This window comes from Caloenas nicobarica, chromosome 13, assembly GCF_036013445.1.
Source record: "Caloenas nicobarica isolate bCalNic1 chromosome 13, bCalNic1.hap1, whole genome shotgun sequence".
NCBI lineage: Eukaryota > Metazoa > Chordata > Aves > Columbiformes > Columbidae > Caloenas > Caloenas nicobarica.
In genome coordinates, this window is record NC_088257.1 from 18,148,695 (window position 1) to 18,176,115 (window position 27,421).

A 27,421-nucleotide genomic window follows, 5' to 3' on the forward strand; every position below is an offset into this window, starting at 1 on the left:
TTTTTATACCAAGGTCTCTGTTTCCATTGGTTCTGTGCCACTGTTGAGTGCTTAGCTGCCTACTTTACCTGAGTTGTGTAGACAAAAATGAAGGGAAAAGGAGACATCAGCATCCCTTATCAGCATCCCTTATCAGCATCACTTTGGAATGCAGTAAATTTCTTGTATATCCAGAAGGACAAACAGAAAAGCCCTAGGACACTGAGGGGAAATAAATATCATCATAAAGAAAGGAAGTGAGTGGATGACCTAAGACAAAGAAAAGAGGTAGGAGGACTAATGGAAAATGGAGTAGAAAATAAATGAATGAACTAGAGGTAGAAGATGGAAAGGGAAGAGGAGAATATTCGGTGGAAAGAGACAAGATGGAGAAAGGCATAGGAACCAAAATGAAAAAAAAAGGGAAGATAGTATAAATAAAAGAGAGAAAGTTGAAGTTAAGCCGTGACTAGTAACAGGAAAACAAAAACCAACCAAACCAACCCCCAACACATGGAACCAATATTGAAGAGGGAGAATAGATAGACAAGCAAAGAAGGAAAGGATGGGTTTAAGAGCCAGACTGTGAACAGGAAGACAACACTGTCAGATTTAGAGCTGTTCATCCAACTTGGATGTCCAGTTAGGAGAGCTCAGGAGTCATCAGCAGAGACTTGGACTGATAGGACCATCCAAGTCTAGTAGAAAATCTTGTTTAATAGAATAAAGCAGTGTTTGAAGTCACTTTGTGCTGGAACTTACCTGTTTCTCAGAAATATGGCTTACTGGCAGATATATGCATGATGTTGGACAAGTTAGAAAATCTTCCAGGAGGACTGGCTTTCAAGAGAAAAAGATAGAAAATAGACCCTTCAGATTTGAAATCTTCTCATAGGAGGTGTAGAGTTAACAAAATATGCCTGAACATGAGAATAACATGTATGAAATGCTTCATGTATGGGGATTAATGGGGCTCAACAAAAGCTAGGTCAAGGACTATCTGACTAATAACTAAATTTCATGGAAAGGATAGGATAGGAAAAAAGTGACATTAATAAAATTTACCTAAACCCATAGAGCTCAACATTTATGTATTAAAAATATTAAAAACATAACAAAGAATATAAAGTGCTAGTGTAGATGTAATGATACTGGTTATGCACTGCCTATGACACAGTGTCATCAGGATCTGGAGCTATGAGCATGAAATGGGAGAACTCATGCTGTGAAAGTAGTTCATCATCACTGACAAACACAAGTGTGTATGTAATAACTAACACAAAAGCTATACAACAGTAGAACTGGTTCTGCTGTGAATTATATCCCAAGGTGGTTTAGTATAAAGCTAATAAAACTTCTTGGAGCAAAACCAGGTTTCTATTATCATCTCCTCCTTTCCCAGGTACTGGGATACAGGATGATGCTTATATTGCTGTTCTCTTTGATCTAAAATGGCAGAAGTTTTTGCCTTGTTTCAATAAGGCAGAGAACATCCTGTGGCTTATGGTGAAGGCACTTTGTAGGGAGATGAGGAAAGAAGCTTGAACTCCTTAAAGCAGAAAACGAAACTAAGACTTCAGTTTCTGGGCAACACATTCATGAACGGTTTCAAGAGCTGCCTTGTAACTTTGTCCCAGTTCTCAAACTGTAAAGAGGGGTGTGTGATGCAAAGAGAAGCACGGGGTGAGGCAGTAGCCAGAGCCAGGGAGACAAATGCAGTTACAATCATCTGGAAGAGATTTGTTTGACTAGAGTGTCTCTCACAACCAGTCCACTGAGCGGATATTTAGTGATGATGGCTTGAGCTGAAGTATCACAGCCTGTGTAGAAGAGTGACAGACTGTGGCTCTGAAAATAAAACATGCCAATAAAAACCTTCCAGAAAACATTTCACAGTAGAAATAGCACTTACAGGCTTTGTGGTGACTTCAGAAAGGTGAAAGTTATTTTATTAATGTCCGAGTTGTTAATGTCCTTCCATTTAGAATGGCACAGTATGTGATGTTATTGTCAATAATTTACTGAAAGGATTTTAGAGTCATCAGAGAAATATCGCAGAAGACAAACAGAATGAGTCAGAGAGATCCATCCTTAAATTTTAGACCAGAAGTGAGAAATAATTGAATGTACACTGGTGACCAGGAGAAGCAAAATGTATTTCCTATGTATCTTTGTTAGATGCGATTTGTCTGAATTCAGGTTTACAACACAGATCCCTTTCCATACCCCAGCCCACCACCTCTTTTTCTTTCCATGCTACTTTCTAGAATGACAGCAAGTATACTACTGCAAAGAAATTGTGGCCTAAATACAAACAGGATTTTTTCTGGCTGTTTAGCAGCCTGGGTTCCCATAACAGCAATGATTTACATAATCTGGCTTCAGATGTTTGTGATACAAAATAAAATTCTTACCAGTTAGATTCATACAATGTGAAAAAATTGATTTAGGGAAAGATATGTCAGAGTAGAGCCAATCCAGCTGAGCAATTTGGCACCATACTTCTCATTTCAAACAAGAGAGAAGCAAGTGGCATGTGAAAAGATGACTTGTCAACAAGTAATTCAAGTATGGAAGATGACTGAACATAGGAGCAAAGAAGTTCGGTGTAGAAACAAGAAGTTTACATTACCTCAGGAAGGCATTTTGCAGTATTTTTGGGAAGAGGGAGAATCCCATCTCTCCAGAAACTCCCATAGAAAAAATGCAGACCATGTGCTGAAAGAGATCTGGTTCACCGGCAGAGCTCTGTGTAAGGGGTTGCTTGGTGGCTCTGTTGTGCCTACAGAACCTGCGCTCTCATATTTGGGGATCTCTGAGCTCAGATTGCTAAATCAAGACTGATGGAGGCTTGTCAGCCACTGTAGGGTATGAACCCATTTTACTCCCACCGCTACATTGCTTTATCGTCTCTGGGTAGTATCTTCCTGATCAGATAGTACTTGAGATGTGGGAAGAGACCAGAAACAATCCTGTAGATATTCTCCTTCAGAGAAGACAAGGGGAATGGGCATGACTAAAGGAAGTAGGATGCAGAAGAATGCAGGAATCCCAAGAAAGATGGGGCTGGACTGAAGAAGATAGTGTCAGCATCCCTTGAAATTATCAAGATTTTTTTTTTTTCCATAGATCTCAAGAGTACCTGTGGGCTAGAAGATGGTGCTACAGTCCCACCATGTCACTGGAAAAATACTGTATATACGAAACTCCACAAATTTGAATCATTGCCTTAGAGTTTACGGGTATTGTTTTCCACTGTGGTTGATGTAGTCTGGCTTGTGACTGATGGCTGTTCCTTTCCTCTTGACTTGATTTAATTCTAAGTGAGGCAGACAAATTGTAGGCACCACAAGCAAGCAGGCACATAGAGAAAAATCTAGGTTTTTATAGAGAATGACACAGCTTACCTGCGTGCTAGTGGCTGGACTATATGGATTCTCTAGACTTGTCTCCATATTTTTTTGCATGCTGTTTTACCACTTGGCAGAAATTGTGTGAGCATTTATATGGTTTGCTAATAATCTCATGATTGCTAAAAACCTACATCCTAACAAGATTACATGCAAAAATCAAGAGCCTGATCCATGGAGCTGGTGACTGCCTACCATTTCAGAAAGGACCTGCATCATGATATTGAGTTGCTGGATATCATGTTTCAGGGATGTCATTTACTGATGGTGAAATTATTTACAAAGAAGCAAAATTTCTTTTCAGATGTCAAAATACTTTGGAGTTCTTCAGTTAACATGTTGTATTTTTACACTTTCCTGTTTTCTAATATGTCTTTCTCCTTTTGCTGTGTAAGACTCCAAAACAGCCAGAGGAAAGACTGTGTATGGTGTTTTGCAGTGAAGCAAAGTGAACACAGATTTATTGCTATTCAAGCAAATTGAGGTGATTCTAGTTACAATGTTATATGAAAACATTCCTTGTACAGGTGTGATTTGAAATGGATGAACTTTTCAAGCCCCTAAATACTTACAGAATTGTATCCATGTAAAATTGTATCATTCCTGAGAGAAATACCTACAGAAAGATTTCTGTGGCACTGCATTACACTGTTACTAATTCAAGGATATCTCTATGTAGAACTGTTTCAAGGAAGGCTTTCACAGGAATGTGAGGACTTATATGGCTAAAATAGTTATATTACTAAAACCGCTAGCATAGATACATGTCAATTTATTACTATGCTGATATATACTTAATTTTCTTCTACAGGACTTGATAAAATCAGTGTATTCTTTGCTATGTCTGTATGTTTGTACTCATATTAAAGGACATGTACCATTTAATTTAACCAGACTAATTAAAGTGGTGCAATTTTTGTGTGTCAGCAAAGCCCAAAAGGCCTGGGTATAGAGATCCCGCATGCAGGCAATAACCAATCACTTCAGGGGTTATGAGGTTTATCAGCAAATGGATATTTGGGCCTGGTATGTTTTATCAGCTGTTTTTACTGCAGGGATGGATTCTGATGTTCTTGCTCATGTGCATTGATCTGAACCCGCTGGGTACATTTATGTTTAGTGAGCTTTGAAGGTGTTTCAAAATTTGATGCTTAGATGAAATTTCAAGAAATTACTGGAAAGCAAAACTTTGGGAAAAAGAAAACTAGAAAGCCCCTAAGCCTCAATTCAATTGAAACTGAAATTATGTTTTTTCTGTGTTTCAGCTTTTGCCTTTCATTACAAAAATCAATATTACTACTGACTAGATCCTGAAGTGTTTTCTCAATGGAAGTTTTTCCTGAATTAAAAGTTGAGGCCTGCAGGACTGACTCAGCATTACCACTGAAGCTGATGGAAATAACTAAATTATTGTGGCCATTGATTAATTTTTATATGGATTTAAAGGGAATTGGGGAACATTTAATCAGATGGAACAAGTTTCAGTATATCATGTATAAACTATGTAATCAGCATAAACTGTATAAAGCTCATATTTTGAGAAAGACTTACATTTGTACAGTGTTACTGTATATAAGCCAAGCTATAGTATTACTTTGTAAAATGAAAATCAGAGTACCTATTTTATTTGTGCTATAAAACTTATAAAAAGGCAAGAAGCCAGACAATCTTAGGACTTACAATTCTGAAATTAGCAGAAAGAATTTTGAAGAGCCTGAGGTTTAGAAACATGTTTAGTGGGAATGAAAATATTATGGAATATGTTGTAGCATGGCTCCGTTAAGTGTGTGTGTGTTTGTTATCTCTGTTTGGTTTTAAATTCTGTGGTGCTTTGCAAAACTTTGGTCGTGCACCATCTCAGCTGTCCACAGATAGGACATGAGGAAAGATGAACTTGTGTAGTGTGTGAATAGTGAGGTGAGATGGCATTTGTGTGTTCGTCAGCTTTTCTGTGCTGCGAGACCCATCTGGAATGTGCTAGAGCAGAACCTGTATGTCTGTCACAAGTAGCTTAGTGGGGTCTAGGAACAGCGTGAAAGATTCCTTGCTGGTATTAAAACCCCTGGATGTGTGATAGGTGTGATTCATTCACACACTCTAAGTAAAATCAACTTGTGGCCAGAAAGGCACTGCCTACGGAGATGAGTTTTGTTTTCCCATCACCTCTTAGCATGCACATTGTTCATTTCCAGGAGAGTCTGTACCAACATTAGGGACATGGTTTAGTGCCAGAGTTAGGTTATGGTTGGACTTGATGATCTTAAGGATGTCTTCCAACCAAAATGATTCTATGATTCTATGAACATGGTCTTTAAGGCAGGGCCTTAGCTGTTGCCAGTGTTGCTGTGGTTTTGCAGCTTGTATTGGTGTGCTGTATGGTTGTTAGAGGACTTCATGGCTGTACACATGGGAGGTGTGGGGCAGAGATGATCTGTGGTCTGTCTGGATGAAACTACTATTTAATTGTCTGGAAAACTGAAAGTGTGGCCCTTTGGACTTCTGTTTTATAGGATGACTGCAAGTTATTTTGACTCACTGCTGCATAATCCATGTATAGTAGTGCTGCTAAAGCTTTTTTTAAAATAGCTTTAGCAGGGCATTGGTGTTGCGGTTTTTTTGAGGCTGTCAAGGCATTTTGCTCTGTATCTGTGAATGTTGTGATCTCAAAGGTGGATAGCTAGCCAAAGATTTGAAGCTGATTTTTCTTTTAAGTGTTTGGCTCCTGTTTAGACAACTGGATGAAATGGGCACATTTCCATATGTTCTAGGCACTTGGCATCTCTATCTGCCCTACTTGGTCTGCACATACCTACATTTATCCTGCTTAGAAAGATAAGCAGTGTTGGGCGGTTCCGCAGCAATATTTGCAGACAGTGGGGTACTGGGCGCATTAGAATGAATCTGAGGACAAACATTTGGGCCACAAAAATCGGCTGAGAAGTAAATGAACCCATCAGTCGAAACATAAATGTGGTGATCCTGCTCTTAGTGTTGTCTTTTCTGATAATGGTGGCCACTGATAAAAGCCCATAGACTGGTAATGGTTCTTAGCAGTCAAAATTGGGGAGATTGTTCTCTGGGGTTTGTGCATCAGGTACATTACAGTAAAACTGTTGAGATTTATAGTGTAAGGTTGTGCTCTCAAAACTCATCCCACATGGTGAAGGGTGCCTAGTCCCACAAAGGGCAATGAAAGAGGTTTTAGCTGAATGCTGGGTTCACCCCCTCCCAGCCCAATCCAGAGAGATTCAGTGGACATTCCAAAAGACTTCATTGGGTAAGCAAGGAAAAAAAGAACAGGGAGAGAAATACTAGCAGAGAAGCAGTTTCTGCACTGCATAGTAGGAGCAACATAGTTGCACCCCTAGAGGACTATGTCCTCTGGTTTGTCTCAATTGGTATGTCAACTTAGTGACTTAGATGTTGTATGAATGAATGAATGCTTAAGTTTATTGTCTTTGATGGGATTTGTGGCGCTGGGGTAAAACTCGTTGCAGCTGCAGCACCCTTAGCCCCACTGCTGAGTTTGCTCAATTTTCTGGCCCTGTTTTTTGTCAGTCCTCCATCACAAGGGTAGAGGAGGAAAAAAACTGTAACTAGAAAATGGATCATGTTGCATTTCTCCTTTTTCTCTCCAGCTGCACTTGATCACCTTGAGCCTGTCTATTGCATGGGATGAGAAACTGAAGCCCACCTTAAATGCTCATAACTCGTGGGTGTGACTTGCAGAATTCTACCAGCCCAGCTGCTGTCGGGGCACGGTGGCTGCAGCAAGGGCGAGAGGGAGCCGAGTAGATGGAGAGTGGAAGCGGAGCGGGGGGGCCGGCAGAGGTTGGGCAGAGGGACGGTGCTGCAGCAAGGATGAATCTCCAAAGGAGCAGAGGGGCAGGTCTCCAAGAAAGAGGTCGTCAACCACACTGCAGCAACGCACGGACGGCACCAGACCTGGCTGGAAGCCCATTTTTTTTCGGAGCCCTGCGCTGATTTAACCCTTCCAGGCGGATGTACTTTAGCACTGCAGCAGCAGGTCCAGAAGTGCTGGCGTTTTGCAGCCCTTCCCCCGCCCCGCTCCTCCCCGCACCCCCGAAGCTTCAGCAGCGAAGCCGGGGCGGAGACCGAGGGGCGGTGGCGGCGCGGGAGCCGCACCCCTCCCGGCTCGGGGGCGAGAGCCCGCGGCCATCGGGAGCGAGGGGCCCGGCTCAGCGAGGGGCGGCAACACGTGGGTGAGGCCGGGGCAGGCAGCGGGCTCGGGCAGGCAGCGGGCGCGGGGGAGGCTCCCGCCGGCAGCCGTGTCGCTGTTCGCTGCCCAGGTGCTGAACCGGAGCCAGCCGCGGCTTAGCGTCCTCCCCCGCCTCCTCCCGCGCAGCAGCTGGAGCAGGAGAAAGCGGATCCAGCGAGTCCCGGTCCCTCCTCCTTCCTCCTTCTTCTTCTTCCTCCTCCCCGGAGTCGCCGTCTCGGGCAGCCGGCGAGCATGGACCGGACGGCGGCGGGGCCGGAGGCAGCCGGCTGCTGCTGCTCGCCGCTTGCATGAGGCAGCCGGGCGGCGGCGGGGAGTGAGGCCGGGCCAGGGCCGGGCGAGGCGGCTCCGGGCTCCGGCAGCTCCCCACCCCCGCCGGCCATGGCGGCGGCTGCTCGGCGGAGCCGCGGCGGGGCGGTGGTGCTGGGCCTGCTGCTGCTGCTGGGACTGTGCACCGGGCGGGCGGCGGGCGGGCCGCTCCGCTACTCGGTGCGGGAGGAGCTGCCGCACGGTGCCTTTGTGGGCAGCGTGGCGAGCGACCTGGGCGTGGATCCGCGGCGACTGGCGGCGAGGGGAGCGCGGCTGACCTCGGGCAGCGGCCGGCAGTACCTGGAGCTGGAGCTGGGCCGAGGGGTGCTGCTGGTGCGGGAGCGCATGGACCGTGAGGCGCTCTGTGAGCTGAGCCCTGCCTGCTTCCTCAGCCTGGAGTTGGTCATCGAGCAGCCCATCGAGGTGCACAACGTGGAGGTGGAGGTTCTGGACATCAATGACAATGCACCACGCTTCCCCCGCCAGGATTACCGGCTGGAGATCAGTGAGTCTGCTGTGCCCGGCGCCCGCTTCCACATTGAGAGTGCCCAGGACCCTGATGTGGGCACCAACTCTGTGCAGGGCTACCAGCTCAGCCCCAACCACCACTTTGTCCTGGACCTTAAAGGCTTCCAGAGTGGCAGCAAGCTCCTGGAGCTGGTGCTGCAGCAACCACTGGACCGGGAGCAGAGTGCCCTGCAGCAGCTGGTGCTCACTGCTGTGGATGGCGGGGACCCCCCTAAGTCTGGTACGGCCCAGATCTCTGTGCGAGTTGTGGATACCAATGACAACCCACCTGCCTTTGACCGCTCCACCTACACTGTGAGCCTTCTGGAGAATGCCCTGCCTGGCACACTAGTGGTCAAACTCAATGCCTCAGACCCCGATGAGGGCTCCAACGGGGATGTGATCTATTCCTTTGGCAGCTACACCCCACAGAAGGTGAGGCAGCTCTTTAGTGTGGACCCACATTCAGGGGAGGTGCGGGTTAATGGTACCTTGGACTATGAAGAGGCATCCTCCTATGAGATCTATGTGCAAGCCACTGATCAGGGCCCTGTTTCTATGGCTGGGCACTGCAAGGTTCTGGTCAACATTGTGGATGCCAATGATAATGTTCCTGAGGTGGTCCTGACCTCCCTGTACAGCCCAGTGCCAGAGGATGCAAAGGCAGGAACTGTGGTGGCCCTGATGAGTGTCACTGATCAGGACTCAGGGCTAAATAAGCAGGTGAGCCTGCGTATTCCCCCTGGCCTCCCCTTCACACTCAATTCTTTCAAGAACTCCTACACCTTGATCACCCAGGGCAAACTGGACCATGAGAAAGCAGCAGCCTACAACATCACAGTTACAGCTACCGACTCTGGGAGCCCCCCTCTCTCCTCCCAGAAGGTGATCCACGTGGAGATCTCTGACATCAATGACAATCCTCCACAGTTTGAGGAACCTGTGTACTCAGTTTACATCACAGAGAACAACCCCCTTGGAGCCTTGATGTGCACTATCAAAGCCACTGACCCAGATGTCGCCGAAAATGCCTACGTATCCTATTCTCTGCTAGATGGGGAGATTGAAGGGCTACCTGTCACCTCCTATGTCTCTATTAAATCTGATAGTGGCAACATGTATGCTGTTAGATCCTTTGACTATGAGACACTGCGGGAGTTCCAGGTGGTTGTCCAGGCTCAGGATGCTGGGACCCCACCACTGAGCAGCACTGTCACTGTCCACATCTATGTGGTGGACGAGAATGACCATGCCCCACAGATTCTGTATCCTACCTCAACCAACACTTCAGCAGCCCTGGAGATGATCCCACGCTCGGCATATGCTGGATATTTGGTAACCAAAATTATAGCCATTGATGGGGATTCAGGACAAAATGCCTGGTTGTTCTTCCACCTGGTGCAAACTTCAGATCCAGGTTTGTTCAGGATAGAGCTCCATACTGGGGAGATTAGGACTACTCGCAAACTGGGGGAGGACAGCACACCTACTTTCAACCTGACGGTGGAGGTGAGAGACAATGGAGAGCCACCAATGTCCTCATCAGTAGCCATCACTGTTGCTGTGGTGGACAGAGTTTCCAAAATCATCCCTGATACAAGAAGGCACTTTAAAAGTCCAACCAATTACTCAGAGATCACTCTTTATCTCATCATCGCTTTGAGCGCCATCTCCTTTGTTTTCCTTTTCACAATCATTGGGCTTACCGTTATCAAGTGCTACAGATACAGTCTGTACGGAGACTCCTGTTGTGCAGGGTTCTGTGGGGTCAGAGAACGGTGCCCTGCTGACTTGTACAAGCAGGCCAACAACAACATCGATGCTAGGTTGCCCCAGGGGTTAAAAGTCCAACCCCATTTCATTGAAGTGAGGGGCAACGGGTCTCTCACCAAGACCTACTGCTATAAGGCATGCCTCACTGCGGGATCGGGAAGTGACACTTTTATGTTTTACAATACCTGTGGCCCAACAGGAACTACTGGTCCCTCTGCAGTGGTGACTGAGAGGCATCTGACAGGACAGAGTGGGCAGAGTGCACAAAACCTGATCATACTTAAAAATGACTCCATTACTCCTAATGAGGTGAGGCTACAGTGATAAATGGTCAGCAGGGTGCTCTGATCAAATCTATACTTAAGCAGAGGTTCAGGCTGGAAAATTCAGATTAAGCCTATTCCCTATTGGGCCCGATGACAGACAGCTGCCAAACATGGTTCTAACAAATTCTAATCTCTGCGATGCATTTTGTTTCTAGGTAAATACTGGGACTTTCAGGGTCCATTTGGTAAGTTCAGTATATGCATCTGTTGGTTGAGATTCACTTAATTTTTGCAACATATGCTGTACAGAGTGGTGCCTCTTTCTCTTTTCTCTTACAGATCTAAAATTGCCTGCTGCCAGAGTGCTAGGGAACACTAAAACTAACGTTGCAAGAAAAAAAAAGTGATTAGCCTGGAAATCAATAGATTACTCTGTGGCAGTTATAGGTGTTTGCAACCCTAGGCAAAGCTGTTGAATTTAGATCATTGCAATAATTTGCTTTGCTTACTAATATGGGTGTATTTCAATTGTCTGAAAACTGCAGTCCCTCCTTTGATGTTTGTCCTACTCTGTGCTGCATTTTGTGCTTTCTGGATGGTGACAATCCAGTGACATCTTTGTACAGAATTACAGCAAGTTACCATTGTTATGTTAGTGTGACAACTTCTAAACTGCTGGGTTGCTATTGAAAATTGTTTAATACCTATGGTTTGACCATCAGTGTATTAACCTTTTCAATATTTTCCCACAGTGAAGAATTAATGGTTGCTTTATGCCAGCATCCAGGCAGTCTGCAGTGAGGGGGTGGTTTGCCTGCTCTGTACAGTTTCCTTTCTACATATATCAGAACTAAACTTGGAAGCACTCACAGGAGACACTAATTGTGGTTCACAAAAGGAAAATTTTGCAATTACTGCGTGTTTTTACCCTGCAATTGTGGTAGACATAGATTGGTTTGTACATTAATGTGTGCTGTGACTCCAGATGTGTCGAAGTTGGGGGAGTAACTGTGGTGGGATAGAAAGGAGCCTGACTTGTGTATTCTTACCGCAGAAATATAATTAGTTTCTTTATTGCTTTATACTTATTCACATATTAAGACATTTGCATCTTTTGTAACTGTTCACAAAGATGCACAAATCTGAAGGACTAGCAAGTCTTCCATAAAAATCCTTCTAGGGAGTAATGATCATCCACTCAAAACTAATCCATTTAAAACTAATGCAGTGTTTTCCTATAAATCACAGTGGCAGGTTGTGGGGAATTATTTTTTGTTTTTTCTACACAGCTTAAGATATTTCTGAGTATAATAAAATGCCTGGAATGTGTTTGATATAGGAGGGAACCTGAGATGTATTCTATAAGCATGTATGCTGAAGAATCAAAGAGTGAAATATGCACCTTAAATCTGTTTTTTTCAGGGGAAACAAAGAAGAGCAATAATTGAAAATGGCTTAAATTTGGATGCAAGAGTGGTAGGAAACTAGTTTAACAGACAGATTCCTATCCCATTTTAGGGAGTCATTCCACTGAATGCAATGAATTAGCAAGTTTTGAACATCAGTGCAGATCAGGCAGTGGCAGCAAAGCCAGCCCAAACCTGGAGTGCAAAAGCATGGAACAAAGTAATGAATGCCTGCCCGCGTGGAGTTATGATCCAAATGAGTAATCAATTATTCAAATAGTTCTGTGTGATATAAGCAGAAGTGAAATTCTGACAAGTTTTACTCATCACAACGTTTTTTCTTAGGTCTCTGCTTCTTAAACTGCCCTGTGGTTGTACATACTATGAAAATGTGTCAGTGCCAGGTGTACATGAGAAAATGGGTGAATGTAATGGCATTCACTAATTAGTAGTTTCTAGCTAATTACATACTATAAAATCCTGTCTTTCCCTTGTTTCAAGCTCGGCATATGCACCAAAAAAAGCTATCTATTGCTTAGCAACACCAGATTCTACTTTTTAAGGATAATGATTTTTGTGTTACTAGATCTTCAGAGAACTGTGCTTCTCTTTTTAGTTAAAGTGAACTTTTAGGCAGTCTTTAAAAGCCCACGCCTTCACTTGTGAAGCATAGCAACAGGTATCATTGTCCTTGCATTGTTTTAGGAAGCTGATCTCTGATGTGATTGTTGCTTTTGGAAAATGTGAACGGGTCTCTTTTTTTTTCAGTTTTTGGGAATTGATCTTCTGGCTCTATTAGCATTAGTTGTTCAGTGATGAGGATGGGACCAGATGAATGGGCTCTCTACACATATGTATCACACATAGGGTTTCATGGAGGTGAATATTTTGCAAATGTTAATACAGTGAGAGGAAAAATACTTCAAAATACTTCAAAGTTATTTGGGATTAATCTCAGCAACACTCGATGCAATAAGATCTTGGTCTTCTTTGTATTTACTAGTAAGGTCAAAGGTGTTAATAATTTCTTTACAGTAAGTTGTGACTGACTTCACTGAGTCATTAGAAGGATGCAGTGGAAGAGAAAACCCGGTGTATTAAGGCTAGGTAGGGAATTCTTCTGTTGAAGTGCTGATTCCTGTGCGGCTATTCTGACTCATACTGCTGGCATTGTGGTGGTGGAATGAGAGCTTGTTTCTGCAAGACAGCTTGTGCTTCTGCATTCACACTCCTTGCCTGTACAGTCCTTTATAAGAATATCTCAAACTAAGGGTGTTTTGTAAAAGAAGAAACACACTGACGCAGCTGCATGGAAAACCTTGGAAACAGTTATTGCAGTCAGGAGCCTGGTGATAGGGATCAGAACATGGGGTCGACGGGTATCATGCTCTCATCAGCTAGAGAACTGCAGTGACCAGGCAGGCGGTGTGTGCAAAATATAGAGACTGCAAAATACTGTGGCTTCGTTGCCAGCTCTGTGTGCGGTTGTGGGCAGCCTGGATTCCTGCCTTTCGGGAGCTGGGTGCACATGGCTTGAAGGGGGCATGAAGATGTGATTTTGTTACTGCTGCACTGCTGCAGTAATGTTCCATCATCTTCAGGAAACATTTCAGTGCTTTGGTCTGGAGGCCCTTTCCTCATGTGCCTGTGAAGATGCTGAGTGAGTCTGAGTAGTGTCTGGTCCTTGGTTTGTCTTTTCATCTCTCCTGTCTTGTTCTTCACTTTCTGTGCGGTTAAGCTCGTTCAGGATGTCTTGCATCTCACGACAACCTTTTGCCTTCAGTGCAGGGAATAACAATCAAACCAACATATGTTTTAACTGGAGTTTTCTGCCCCAGGAGGCAGCCTGGTACATTCCTAATGATGAGTGGGCAGTCTGGATACTTGATAGAACTAGATATCAGCTCTTCTGATTATACATTTCCTTGTACCATTTTTTGTGTGGTGACACACGTGGCTGACAAAATGTGGTGTTCCATGCAATGTTCATAAATAGATTTGCATGGTGCTCTGTGCACACTTTTCAGAAAGAACAAAAGTTGCACATTAGTGGTGGTAAGACACAGGGGTTCATTGGAGTTTTACGGCTGTTCACTGTGCTTCTGGCTCTTCCTCTGTACTTCATACTTCAAAACCAGCTTGCTAAACACGGGAAAAAAAAGAACAAGACTTGAGTTGGACACGTCTTGATGCTGCTTTAAAACGCAAGTGTGTTTTGAAGCGTCTAAATCTAGTAAACGCACAGCATTGTCTGGAGCAGTCTTTCAAAGAGATTTCTCACAGAGGCTTTAAAGGTATTAATGGTGGAATATCTTACAATCTCAGTTCAAGAGCTTAAGCCTTTAAGAAATGCTCCAGCCCCACTGACATTGTAAAGGTTAGCTATAAATGTTTGTTCTTTTCTTTTGTTTAGTGGCAGTATCTGAACCTGTCCTGCTAAGCAGGGAGAGTGCTCTCTGCCTCAGGGCACTCAGGCTCTTGGGTTGACGCTTATTGCTGTGCCAGCAGATGTTTACATCCAATATTAAGCAGAGGAGTTTTCCTTCTCTTGGAACTCATTACATACGCTTCACAGATGCACTTGCCTGTTTTCTTCACCTTAATTTTCTTAGAGTTAGGAATGCAAATGAACACTGCCAGGAAGAAAATCTTTGGGCTACTGAATTACACCCTTTGCCAGTTTCCATTCTGATTTCTTGTATGGTAAACACATGTGCAATCTATAAATAGTTTGTTCTCCACATCAAATTAATTCTAAATATTTACAGAAGGAAATCAGGAATAGAAGCTTCTGTTTCCCCACATCTGTCAGCATTGCCTCACAGGAAAATAAGCAGAGCTGTATGTGGTCAGGGCTTCTAAAAGGCCTTTTATTATTGCTTCAAAGCAGATACATTTGATAAATATACCTTATGCCATTCTGTCGTGCATTTCTGTGGAAATAGGAATGGAGTGGGATGCTTTTAGCAATCTCGTCATCTGGTAACTGTAAATGTTTAACTCACACTTTTCTACCTCAAGCAGGCCCTCTTCTAACACCTACTGAAGCCAATGCTTTGCATTGATTTTCATGAATATGGGATCAAGACAATGTTAAAAAATTCTAGAAATTCCTTCTATCCCAGGGACAAATCCTTGCTGTGTTAAAGTATTAGCTAAAAAAGAGGACTGGCAAAATGTTTGTAACAATGTATTTTCAATTAAATTTATTCTTCATGAACCAATGAAATTATTCTTAAATTAACCCATGCTGTGCAATTTGAGAACAACCGTGTCAAACTTCTCATGAGCTTATTTGTTACTAAGGTGGCTCCATTTTATATCATACATTCGCTTTGTTTATTAGACTTTCAAGTAGGGTTGGTTGTTTATGTCCAGTCATGTTAATGCTTGTGGTTATGTGATTGGCAGAATGTAACCCTGGTGCCTGGAAGAACAAGCAGGAGCAGACTGTTGGCATGAGGTGTTCACCTGGTGCAGTGACAACCACTTCTACAGGCCTCTGGGCAGATTTTGCCTCATCTCACAATTATGACATTGTGTACTGTTACTAAATCAGAAAAAACAGGTGATGGGAGAGATGGGGAAAAGTTGATTTCTTCTGTGCTGGATTGTGTGATTTCCCTCACCTCCACTGATGAGTGGTAAGAACAGGACCACTGGACTTGAGACATGGCCTCCAAAAATCTCTGAGGAAAATGGCGAGCTAAGATTACTTTAAAGTTAGTAAAATGGGCTGGCATGTGATAAACAGGGTCTTGGAATGAGTTGGGAACTGGAGAGGTAGAAGGAACAATATTACCTTTGTCAGCATTGTGTGACATAGTGAAATTATGGGGATGTACAAGTGGGAAGTGTCTGGACCACTTCAGAGTCTGTGTTCCTCTTTGTGCTTCTTCTCTGTACCCGTGCGTCCTGGCCAGCTGTACCCTCTCCTGGTGGTGGTGATTTATGACACAGCGACACTTCTCACAGCAAAGCCTGTGACAGGGCTTTGCAGAGAAGCCAGCTGGCAGCTCCTGTGCAGCCTCCTGTCCCCTGGGACTGTGCTGAAGACACTGCTGTACTTTGAAATGGGCCATATCGTGTCATGACCCAGTGCCTGTGTGCCATGGGATGGCACATGCCAATGTGGCAGGTTTCAGTGGGTGGTCTGGTAAAGTGGGCTCTTCATAGCCAGAGACGTAAGCCAACCCAAGCATGCAGACTGCGAATGCCTGATGGATCTATAAGCAGCAATACTGCTGCATCTGAACTGGGGAAAGATATTACTGAACAGGTTTGCTTCTTCTACTGGATTGTCACTTCTACTATCGGTCATGCTTTTTTTGCTTTTCTTGCTCCTAATTGCCCAATCTCATTTAAAGGTGTATTGAAACAACTCTTCTCATACGACTAGAGGATCTTTAAGTCTGTAGCAGAACAGAAGGAGAAGCTGATTATACCGACAAAATTGGAATGTCACTAATATTGCTAGTTACAGGACATTGACCTGTGATAACACAAGTGTGGGACAAACATGCGTCTCTTGCTGAGGTCTGAAAGTTCCCAGTCAAGCAGTGCGCACAGTGAAGCTGGGTGAGAATAGGTTCAGACAAAGACAGGCTGCTGCCCAGCTGCATCCTCCTCCCGTTCTTCCTGTAAAGATTTCAAAAAGTAGAGAAGTCCCAGGCATTGAACTTTGCAGTTGAAAGCAAAAAACAGCCCCTGGAAGGTCTGAAAGTCAACTGTGACAACAGATTTGTCCATCTCCAGAGTATATTTTTCTGATTCTGTCTCCTTCTTCCTTCTTTTGCTCCTCTGAGAGCATAAGTATAGCCCTGCCTAAAGAGTAGTAGCAAATAGAGAACTGTTTGGGAGTAGCCACGAGATGCCATGGCTTCTGGGTAGTAACCTTTGAAAATACCTCAACCTCCTAATTACTGCTTTTTCTGTTATATTGACATGCTGAATGTTGGTCTGTGCATGCAGAATGAATGAATGATGAATTTCTACCTGATGAGTTTCTCCTGCTGTCATCACCTGTTTATGATCTGATATCTTGAAGTTTCCACTGCAACAGAACATAGATTTTTGTTTTCTAGCCAAGAGCTGGAAAGCTCTCAGCTGAAAACCAAAAATATATATACTGTAAACAAGTGGCTGTTTTCCTCTTTTCTCGCTCCTACCCAGCTCGTGTCAGACTTTTCCAGCTCTTTGATGTAATCTCACTTCATCTGTGTTTTGCCTGGGTCTGTGGTAAGATTCCTCCTCACACTGTCCATAAGCCTGTACAAATTAGTAGCCTGCACCTCTCAAATTGCAAAAAAGAGCAAAGGGACCTTCGCCCCACTCCCAGCCTGTAGATTCCCTTGTTATAGGAAAATCCCCAGCAGAGGAAAAGCAAAATCTTCTGGTGTCAACACCCTTTGTGCATCAAGAAAGGCAAACTCAGGAGAGGATCTGATCAGTGCGTGTTATTTTCTATCCTGTTTCATTGACTATTACTACATGGTGGACTTTAGAGTTGCTTTGACATCCCTGGGACTGGGGCCAAAATGGAATAAATCAGAAAACACTGGAGCCATGCATAATGGGCTCCTTGTCAAACCACTTTCTGCTAAACTCAGCAGAACCTGAGCGTGCCAGAGAACTGGGGGCTAAATGGGAAGGAAATTGCCAGCACAGATGTTTAATGTGTGGTTGCAAATAGAAGCCCCCTCTCTTTTGTGTAACTCAGACCATAAAGAATAGTAGAACGCACATCATCCAAGTGCATCTCACTCTTGAGTGATGCTGAACCTGAGAAATATTGGTGATAGAGGGATGGTATAAGTTTTAATTGCTCCATTTTTGTTTGAATAAACCCTATTGATCCAGGGAAAAGCATACCCCAAACCTCAAGAGGAAAGACAGAGTTGGCTGTAAATAATTCAGAGGATTCAACACTTTCTTCTTCTCTTTCAAGTAATGGGACAAAATTCACTTCTGATCTGTCTCCAATAGCTTGAAGAGAATTAAACCATTACTGTCATATATTATTTGTGTGTCTGGCATGGTGTAAGGCAGACCAGGAATGATCGTAGTCCATCATATTTCTGGACATAAATTCTCTCTTTAAATTCAGGTCCCTGAAGTTAAGCACTGGCTGTGATATCACATACAAAATAATGTCTTGAGAATCCTGAGAAATAACCTTGTTATGTGCTTAGGGCTTAATTTTAAAGGACCTGAGCTTGCATTCATTGGCTGTAGTTGAAAATTATTGTCATGGTCCCCTGAGAATACAAAAGAGGTTTTCTGGAGCAATTTTTATCAACAGAGGATTTCTTAATTATTTCTTCATTTACCAAGACACTCTGCAGCAAGTCAGCATATGCTGAGGTTTGTTGGTCAAAGGGTATTGCTGGCTATTTTCTCCTTCCACCTCTTCTGCCCTCTCAAGAGTATGGGGAATGTAGTAGCTCTTGATATTATGAAAGAGCACGTTTGCCTTTGATAAAAGACTTGCTGCAGTCCGCAAATCTGATACAATCTAGTGCAGTCCTCTGCAGTACATGAAATGCCAGCAGAAACTTCACAGCAAATGCACTACCCTGCACGTCCCCATGGCAGGGGGCTGTATTTTATACCTCCTTGAGCAGATGCTATTCAGTGCAGGAGCCTGAGTTTCTTCAGCTTAACAGGTAAACAAACAATGTGTATTATGGATTTATGATTTTTTCTCCTATGCCCAGACTGTTGATGAATGTACAAAATAACTGCCCACCAGTTTCCAGTATTAAATGTCCCTCCACAGAGATCATCTCTAGCCAAAGGCCTTGGCATGCAAACGATTATTTCTTACAGAGACAAATCTCTGTGTGCCCATTTGAAAGTTTCTTTAGATTTATAGAAGGATTTGGCAGTTCTGAATGTTCACAAAAATTGAGTAGCTCCATGTAGACAAAATTAGCCAGATGCATATGCTTTTCAGCACATTAACAATGTTATCCTGGACTTTTGTTTCTACAGCCAAAACACCCCAATCCTGACTGGCGCTACTCTGCATCCCTAAGGGCAGGAATGCAAAGGTATGTATGGTGTTTCCACATGGGAAGGAGAATCGTCTTTGTCCTGTGTGGAAAGGATAAAGCTGCCTGGCTTCTGATTCCCCAGACTGACGATATCTGTATGCTGAGATGGAAAGCACCTGAGTTCTGCTGCTGTCCCTTCCAATCTCCAGGTGTTACAGATTCAGTCTGACTGCATCTTATGCTATTATATAATATTATTGTAGTACCATAGATCTGTGCTTTTTTGTTTTTAGCTCCTGCCTTTGTATGCATTGACTGTTGAGGCATAATTGCTCCAATTATTGGATTATTTAACTGTGATGATACACTTTGTTTTTACTTTAAAGCTCCCTGTAATCACCTATGCTGATACATTTCGACAGACTGTCTGCAGCATTCATACATTTTCCATCTTGTTGTCTCTCATTACCATATAGTATGCTGCTCCTGCAGTCAGTTTATTAACCACGTGGTGCAATCAAGATGATTAACACAGTTTAAAGGACATTTTGAAGATATGAGTTGGATTTTCTAAGAAGGAAAAGAGAGGTTGTGTCCAAATCTCTTTAGACATCTTTGAAAGTCCTCTGCCTAACATCACAAGCAGTCTCTGCTACAATTTGCTACTCAGTACACCTGGAAAAAAACCATTGTAATAAAGTTGGTTTTGTAGAGCCTAAGTAAGTTAATATCTTTGCTCTCCCTGAGCAGATTAGAAAACTGGTTTTATATCCAGGTGTAATCTGACATGATTAATAGGACTACCTTAGAGGTTTAGATGCAATTCTAAAGCACAGTGTACCTGTCCAGCTGACTTTGGGCTGCTGTGTAGAAAGGAACCTAAACCTCAGGGATCAGAAGGAAAAGAGGACAAAGCTTGATTCTGTGCTCTGTTGGGAAAACTGGTTTCTTTGTTTTATGTTCCTACTGGTTTTTTGTTTTTTTTTTTTTAATTCCTGACTGCTTACTGCAAAATGAGTAAACAGTCTGGGGAGCAGGATGCTGAAGTAGAAATTCTCCTGCCTACCTGAGCAGCTGATCAACTGGTCCTCAGAGTCAGGTGTGCTCTTGTGTGTTCCCAATGGGATCCTTACCTGGAATCTCAGATTCTGAGCCTGTGCAACCTGCCCAGCTGATGGTTTTCATAAAATGCTATTTTTTTAATAAAACTTGTAGAAATTTAGTATCCATAGGAACCTTGATGTCTGTCACATTTGGTTGAAACTGCCCATTAAGTTCAACTGGGAGCATGGAAGGGAGCTGAGCAGCAGATGAGCAGAGAGCAGGGACACAGTCACAGAATCCTGTTTATCTAAGGAATTGCCCACAAATACGTGCCTAGTTTTGCATTAAAAGTAGCAGTTTTTTCTTTTCCTTCCATTTGGGGTGCTGGCTAATAGCAAAATTGGAGCTTTCAAGGCCAAGTGCTCACGATATGACACTGTAAAATTTGCTGTGTTAGTTTCTGCATCTCAGAAAATGTATTTCTCTTTCTGAATTGCCCTTGAGAAGCATGCAGTAACCCAGGAAAGTGGGATCTGTTAAAGCAGCATAATGACAGAAGCTCAGAACTAACTCCACCAACCTTTTGTTGTTTGCTTTAATGCTAATACATTGTAACAGCACAGAAGGTGTGTAACTCCCTTGTTAGTGTCTTCCAGTCAATGAAAGCAAAGTGTCCTGCAGGTGTGTTTGTTTTATAAATTACACCACAACTGTGTTTTAGTAAATATTCAAATATAACTTTTTTTTTTTTAAGTCAAAATAGCTAATTCTCCAGTGCTCCAGCAGAATTTGTTAGCATCATGCAGTATTATAGCAGGAATTGCACAGCAACAAACAGTTATGACCTTTGAAGAGTAGCAAGAAAGCGAAATATTCTAAAGCCCAGGGCAGAGGCGAACTGTATAATCTTAACTGTGATATATGCTTATTCAGTGCTGTCCATATGGAGGAGGCAGGAGTCCTACGTGGAGGACCAGGAGGGCCGGATCAGCAGTGGCCAACAGTCTCCAGTGCTACTCCAGGTAAGGGTGTGAAAATCTGGAATATATGTGAGGAACTGATGTTAACTGAAGTAGACTTCCTAATGCTTCCAACTTAGTTTTTCTTCTGGTTTGTGTCTCTAAGTAAAGTTCTTGTAAATTAGTCTGTGGAATCTAGATAGAGTGGAATAATAAACCATAAAATGCATATTTTTCTTTACGTGGTCTCAGATGAGCGCCAGAGATAAGAGTCCTTGATCCCAGCTTTCATCCTGCCTTTAGAGGTTATTGGTTTGTGTAATGACAGGATGTCAGTTCTGATGTGTGTATTCGGATTCAAAATGCTTGGGCCTAGATTTGATTTTCCCTCTATTTCTAAGGAACAGTAAAATTGGAGTAGGAGCCTATCAGTTCTCCCTTTCTTACTTTTGCAAACCCTGTAAGTCTCTTTGAATGTCTCTTCTCATTTTCTGTGGTGAAATCAGACTTTTTTTTTTTTTCTATTTTCATTCACTAGAACACCATTGTGGAAACTAAACTGTTATTTGCTTGTCAAAAGAAATGACCAAAAATACATTTTAGAATGTAGCTTCATTTACTCAGTCACTGACTGATGGCTTCACAGCAGTCAATAAGAATTGGCAAAAGGTCCTCATTGAATTCAGAAAAGAAAATCACCTGCATCTTTTGCAGTGCAGGCAACAAAATATTATCACTTTTTGTGTTGGAGCAGGAATAATATAGAGAGGTAGCGGAGCAGCCAGTCACTGGTGTGATGAGCAGTTTCAGTCATGTCCAAACTAAACTAAACTTAGTGGGTGCCCTGTGTAGGGTTGTGAGCCCTGTATGGCAGCTCTGCAAGAACTGTGAGTCCTCCAGAAATTAAAATGAGGAGTGAGGCTCATATCACAGAGGCAGCTCAAAGGCCAAGAAGTGGGGTCTCCAGCAGAAAAGATTGGAGATCTGCTTTATTTAATCCTTTTTTGGTGCAAAACTTTCCCTTGGCCTAAATGGGAATCTTACCTGATAAAGGGCTGAGGAGAAACTTTAGGGTTTGCAATCACAGTTACAACACATCCATGAATTAATGGTGCCCAGCAAAACCTGCACTGGTGTTGCAGAAGGGTTGTCTGCAGAAAGAGATTAGGAAATTAATATAATATGTAATGGGCCCCTAGGCTATAATTACCTGGGTTTTGTGTGCTCTTCCTTCTGTTGCAGGCTTTGCAGGCAGGCACAGCTTGTGCATGTTGTGAAGGGCACATAACTGTTGAGTTTGCATTTGAAAATGTCACCACAAGTACGCTCTAACCTTTATAAGGGATTCCCTCAGGCTTTTCAGCTGCACTAATCACCCTTGACAGAGCACTCGGTGTATTACCTTATACCAAGTTCAGTAGGGATGCAAATATTCACCCAGACATTTGCTTGCCGGCAATGGAGATTTCTGAGTGCCTGAACGTAAATGCAAAGGTAGGATGGTCCTGTCTTCTGAGGGGGTCCATTGGCATTTGGGTCTCAGAGCCCTCTTCCACTGTCTGGACTCATCCCTGCTATTCTTTTTGAGTTTTACCATTTTAGACTCACTTTGGGAACCTGAGCATAGAATCATCAGCCCTTGGACTGAGCATTGTAGACCATTGTTTCTCTGTGGTTTTTATTTCTAGCTGACTATTAAAACAAGTTGTAAGAAATACCTTCAGCAACAGGGAATTTTTCTGCCATACAGGAAAATGTGACTAATTAAAACTGTGTTATGGACTATCCATACTGACTTTAAATTAAATTTTTGTGAATCAGGTTCCTTGTAAATCAATATTTTTTCCCGCACAACGAAGACTCGTTTGTTTTGTCTTTGTCTACTCCCAAGGGATTAGTGACCCTGACATAATATTAATTAGCCCTTTTTTTAGTGGGTTTCAGGCAATATTCTTCTCCACTCTTTGTAAGCAAAAGCTATAAATATCCCCGGTCCTCAATGGTGAACAGGTGATTCACAGGGAAATCTCAGTTAGGATTAATGACTGCGTTAATTCTCATAGCTTATGTACATCACCATGCATCACATTTTCAGCAGTTTACTACCACTGTTGTGGAATCCTACCTGCAGTTTCCCACAAATGTCTCTTTCAATGCTTCTTTCTTTTTCTAGCTTAGGTTCAAGACCTATAATATTTTTCAGGTTAACATACACAGCTAATGGTTTCCAGAAGAGATTGAACTCATTATGGGCAATTGCAGTCAATTCAGTTATCAAATGCATTTGCTCCAAACATATCATTTGCATAGGAATGGGGTGCACTTGGGTCCAAATAAACTCCTAGATAAGCTATTTGTTATCTCTGTTATTATCAGCATATCGTGGCAGCTGCAGGTCTCAACTTCTGATGACTCGAAACCGCCTTCAAGCCTGTTCTGTGCACACATTCTCCGTGAAGTTGTTTTAGTCAATTGATTAATCCCAATTAGTTGGTCACTAAACCATTCAATTAATTTAACAATCCGCAAAAGTCACAGATGAGATGCCTCATGGAGACAGATTCAGAGAGTTAATAAATGAGAGCATTCAAAGATGATGTCACAGGAGCACTTTAAGAAGGATGAACAAGTGTTAAATCAGTAAATCCTTAATTCCTAATGCACAGCTGTACTCGAACGTCACATGGTGTTTCAGCAAATATGTGTTGCCTAAGAAAAACCCAGTCCTCATTTGACTGACAACACTCCTATTGACTTTATTTTCACCCATGGAGGGGACAGTGAATCTTGATCTGGCATTTTTAAATTATCTTTGCATTTTCTTATGCACCAGTCCAATAGTTTGTAGTCAGGGTATTTCCAAGTGTTGTGGGACAAGAAGGCTCAAACCCTTCTGGGTAGAGAACAGCATTGGGTTTAGCTCTCTGGGCCGTCTTGTGTGTCCCCCATATGCTATATTCTGAGTCCAGGAAATGCAGACAGATTTCTGGTTTCTGTTCTATGTCCTTCAACAGATTTGGCAATTATATTAGACTTTCTATAGGTGACCACTAATCTGACTGAACTTTATTTTCTGGATGCCTAACTCACAAGTAGAGCTCGATTTGCAGAAATGGTGGGAGATCATAATAGAAACCAAGATGAACAGAGACTTTGCTCAAAACATACAGCATTGAAGATTTCTGAATAAATCAGACATATGCATGATTCAGAGTTTAGAATTAGTGGGCATTAGACAAATCTGTGTCTATGTCTCTGTGCTTCAGGTTCCAACCTACAAAACAGAACTAGTAATGGAAGTGCTTCACAAAACAGTCTAAAGAGGCATTCATGGCACATATAAGACTCAGGAGAACGATAAGGTTTTGTGATGAAAAACATCCCTGAGAAATTTTAAATCCTCTGTTCAATGCAGGCTTTATATGTGTGCAGTAAATAAGGCACTGGGCCACACACCGCTTATATAGAGAGAGAAAAAAATACTTCCATTCCGACAACTCTGTAAACAAAAGATGAGAGGACCGCATTGAAATATCTGCATCAGAAATTTGGAAGCACGTAGGTGAAGAGCGTGGGTGAAACACTGGCATCTCTGAAGTCCATGGCAAATAGCCCACCGACTTCAAGGAAGCTAGGATTATGAATATGCACAAGGGACTGAATTAAGGTTGCATAGGCAAATGAAATCCTAAAATATGCTAATTTTATGCTTCTGATTTTGCAGTGGTAACGCTCTTCTAAGTATGTCTGCCATTTTGGTTTCCTTTTACCAAGTCATTAGCAGGGGAAGAGAAGTGGTAGCCTTGTTTTTCAAAGCACTCTTATGAAAAAAGCAATTATATTGTGTGAGAAGCTACTGACCTCAATATGGGCAGTCCTCCGTGCTTGGCATTCATGGTGCATATGTTTATCCCTTGAACTGGCCAAGGAAACAGCAGTAGTAATATTGGCTGCTATTCCTTAAGAGAAATAAGCAGGAGAGACAGGTTAGCTGTGGGTTTCGTAGCTGCTTGAAAAGGCAGGGGAATATTATAACTAAGAAACCCAGAGATCAGCTCTAGGTCTGAAGAGAACTGTATGTGCTATATATGTATATATATAAAATCTTTATACAAAGTCGTATATAGCTCCTTGTTTCCCACCACCCCAAGCCTGACTCTTTTTCAATATTTGTCCTCTGAAGTTTGTGTATCACAGCTTTCCTCTCTTATTCAGTTTGTCCTGCTGTTCCTTACCTCCTGCCTAACTGTGACCTTTTTACACGTCATGCTAGTTAGGGATATTCCATGTCCATATATCTCATACTGTCCTAAAAGACTGTAGAGCCTCTTAGGTTTTACCCTATAGTTGCTCTGGAATAGATTTATGTTGCTCTCAGAGGATGGTTCCCGCTGCAATTATCTGGAATGCAGAAGAGGTCCATTGCTGGGGCATGGGCTGTAGAATAAGTGATGAATACTGAAAATTAAATGGGAGGCAACTATACATATGGCAAATAAGCAAAATTATCTGAAAGGTGAAGTCAGTCTTCCTATTAAGCTTTATACTACTGGTTTGGGGTAGAGTGTTGTGAGCAGAATGACTGTGGGAAAGCTGTGAGGAAAGGGAAGAGGGATGCTGGCACGGATTTTAATAAAAATATCCAAGGATACCTTGGTAGGAGAAGAAATCACTGTCATTATCTAGTGTAAGTTGTGATATACACAATTCTGTGTTTCATGGACTGATTTGTTTGTCAAGCAAGTAAATCCTACTTGAATAAGAACATTCTGTCAGAAAGAGACATTTTCTTCTTTTCTCATTATGACATGGGGCATTAGTGTAAGCAGGAGAGATCTGAGCAGAGAAATCTAAGGACATGAGAAGGGATACCAGTCAAAATCTTGGAAGAGGAAGGTGAGCACAGAAGATCTGGTAGAAGGAAACAATTGAGAAAGGATGCTACAAGGCCTACAGGATGCAGATAGCATTGGGAATGGCACAGTGTAGACTCTTAAGTGATTGCTGAGCATAGGTCACTGGAAAGAAGATTGGCACACTGAGATTTGGTAATAGATTGTGATGAGGGGGACAGAAAGCCACACTGAAGTTAGTTGTTCTTTTCGTGGAATAGTAATTTGATCTGTTTGTTTCTTTGACTCCATTTAACATCAGCACAGAAGGGAATGAATTTTTTTTTTTTTTTAAGTTTGACTCTCACTGTTGCAAGAGACATTATTCTTGAAATACAGCAGGATAACAGTGCAGTAAAATCTCCCAGGGGTCCACAATACTGTCACGAGGCTCTTGGCCTCTGAAGTATTTTTCTAAAAATTCAGTTTAAAGAGAAAGAGCCTAAGAAAATAACTGAGTGCTGTAAGACCTCAGGTACAACATATTGCATATCATATAGCTTTACATTGTGGTTGTAAATGGAGAACAATTTCTTCTTAAATGTCAGTGAGTTTCTATTCACCTTCTTCAAATGACCTTATCTACAGAAAAAGGGGCTAATTAAGTCTTGTCAAGCAGTCACTGCAAAGAATGTGCAGGAGCCAAAAGTGTTGCTGCTTTGAGACTGTTAAAGGTTAATTTACAAATAATGGCACAGAACACAAGCCTAGCTTAGCTTTAGCAGCTCATTGATTAAAGCTGTAAAAGATAATAACTAATTTAACAACCCAGAATACAAAAGTGGGATCTTGGTTTATTGCAGAATGTTGCAGCTGTTTAAAATGGGAGGAGCTAGAAAATGCGGCTGTGCACATCTGTATCTTCTATAATTGTTTTAATCAATAACCAATTTTCTATGAAATTTCATCATTCCAACTTTCAAAACCAGAAATACCAACGTATCAAAATACCATGTCTAAGAACCATACCTAAGTGGTCTAAGAACCACTGTGATAATATCTGTAATATTTCAAAAGGAAAAAATAGGGAAAATACACCACAACTGAGGTATTCATGTTTCTCCTGAAAATCAGTCTTCAAATTAGTGATATAATAAATCCCTCAAATGAAGATCATAAGCAGTTTAACGAGTTCCTAAGCCTACACAGTAAAGTATCATGGCGATTTGGTTCACAGCCTCTTGTAATCATGGAAAAAAAATCATCCCCATAAAGCATGCTAAAATAATTATTTAAAGCTGCAGTATCTCTACCAGCGCAGTAGAGTCCAGAGAAGGAAATCACGGCAGCTTTCTCACATAGATGCAGAGCAATGACACTACGCTAAAATACAAATAATCTGCAAGGACCATAGAAGGCTAAATCCCTTTCTTTTATCTCATCTTTTGACCTTGGTCATTGAATTCTCAAGTTAATTCCGCTGAGTTGCAGAGACCTTCAATGTGAGGCACCATCCTCAGTTTTGCCCCTACTCCCAGTACACTATTCTCAGGATACTTCCTGGATACTTCCTGCTCTTCTGCTTTCCCTTTCTGCTTCCTCCATTTTCATCTCTTGCCTATTTTTTTTTGCCAGGTATGCCCCTCTCTCTTCCCTATTTCTCTTCAAAACTCATTTATTCCTTTCATCTAGTGACTCTGGTCT

General features: G+C 42.4%; 2 protein-coding genes across 4 annotated transcripts in view; both read left to right on the forward strand.

Annotated features, from left to right (window-relative positions):
* The window catches only part of PCDHAC1 (protocadherin alpha subfamily C, 1), a 32,487-nt gene extending 24,541 nt beyond the window's left edge, over positions 1–7,946 (forward strand). The window contains exons 2-5 of the mRNA XM_065644367.1: positions 6,632–6,666; positions 7,119–7,220; positions 7,479–7,612; positions 7,756–7,946. Of these exons, the coding sequence (XP_065500439.1) occupies positions 6,632–6,666; positions 7,119–7,220; positions 7,479–7,612; positions 7,756–7,946 (462 nt within the window). The remainder of the gene's footprint in view (positions 1–6,631; positions 6,667–7,118; positions 7,221–7,478; positions 7,613–7,755) is intronic.
* Positions 1–27,421, forward strand: part of LOC135994129 (protocadherin alpha-C2-like) — a 125,482-nt gene that overhangs the window by 68,831 nt on the left and 29,230 nt on the right. For 2 of the 3 annotated variants that reach the window (XM_065644440.1, XM_065644439.1), the window contains exons 2-3: positions 18,881–18,939; positions 20,860–20,948. In XM_065644440.1, the coding sequence (XP_065500512.1) occupies positions 18,881–18,939; positions 20,860–20,948 (148 nt within the window). Of the gene's footprint in view, positions 1–8,007; positions 10,525–18,880; positions 18,940–20,859; positions 20,949–27,421 lie in introns of those variants that run through there. The other variant, XM_065644438.1, reaches the window with a different exon arrangement.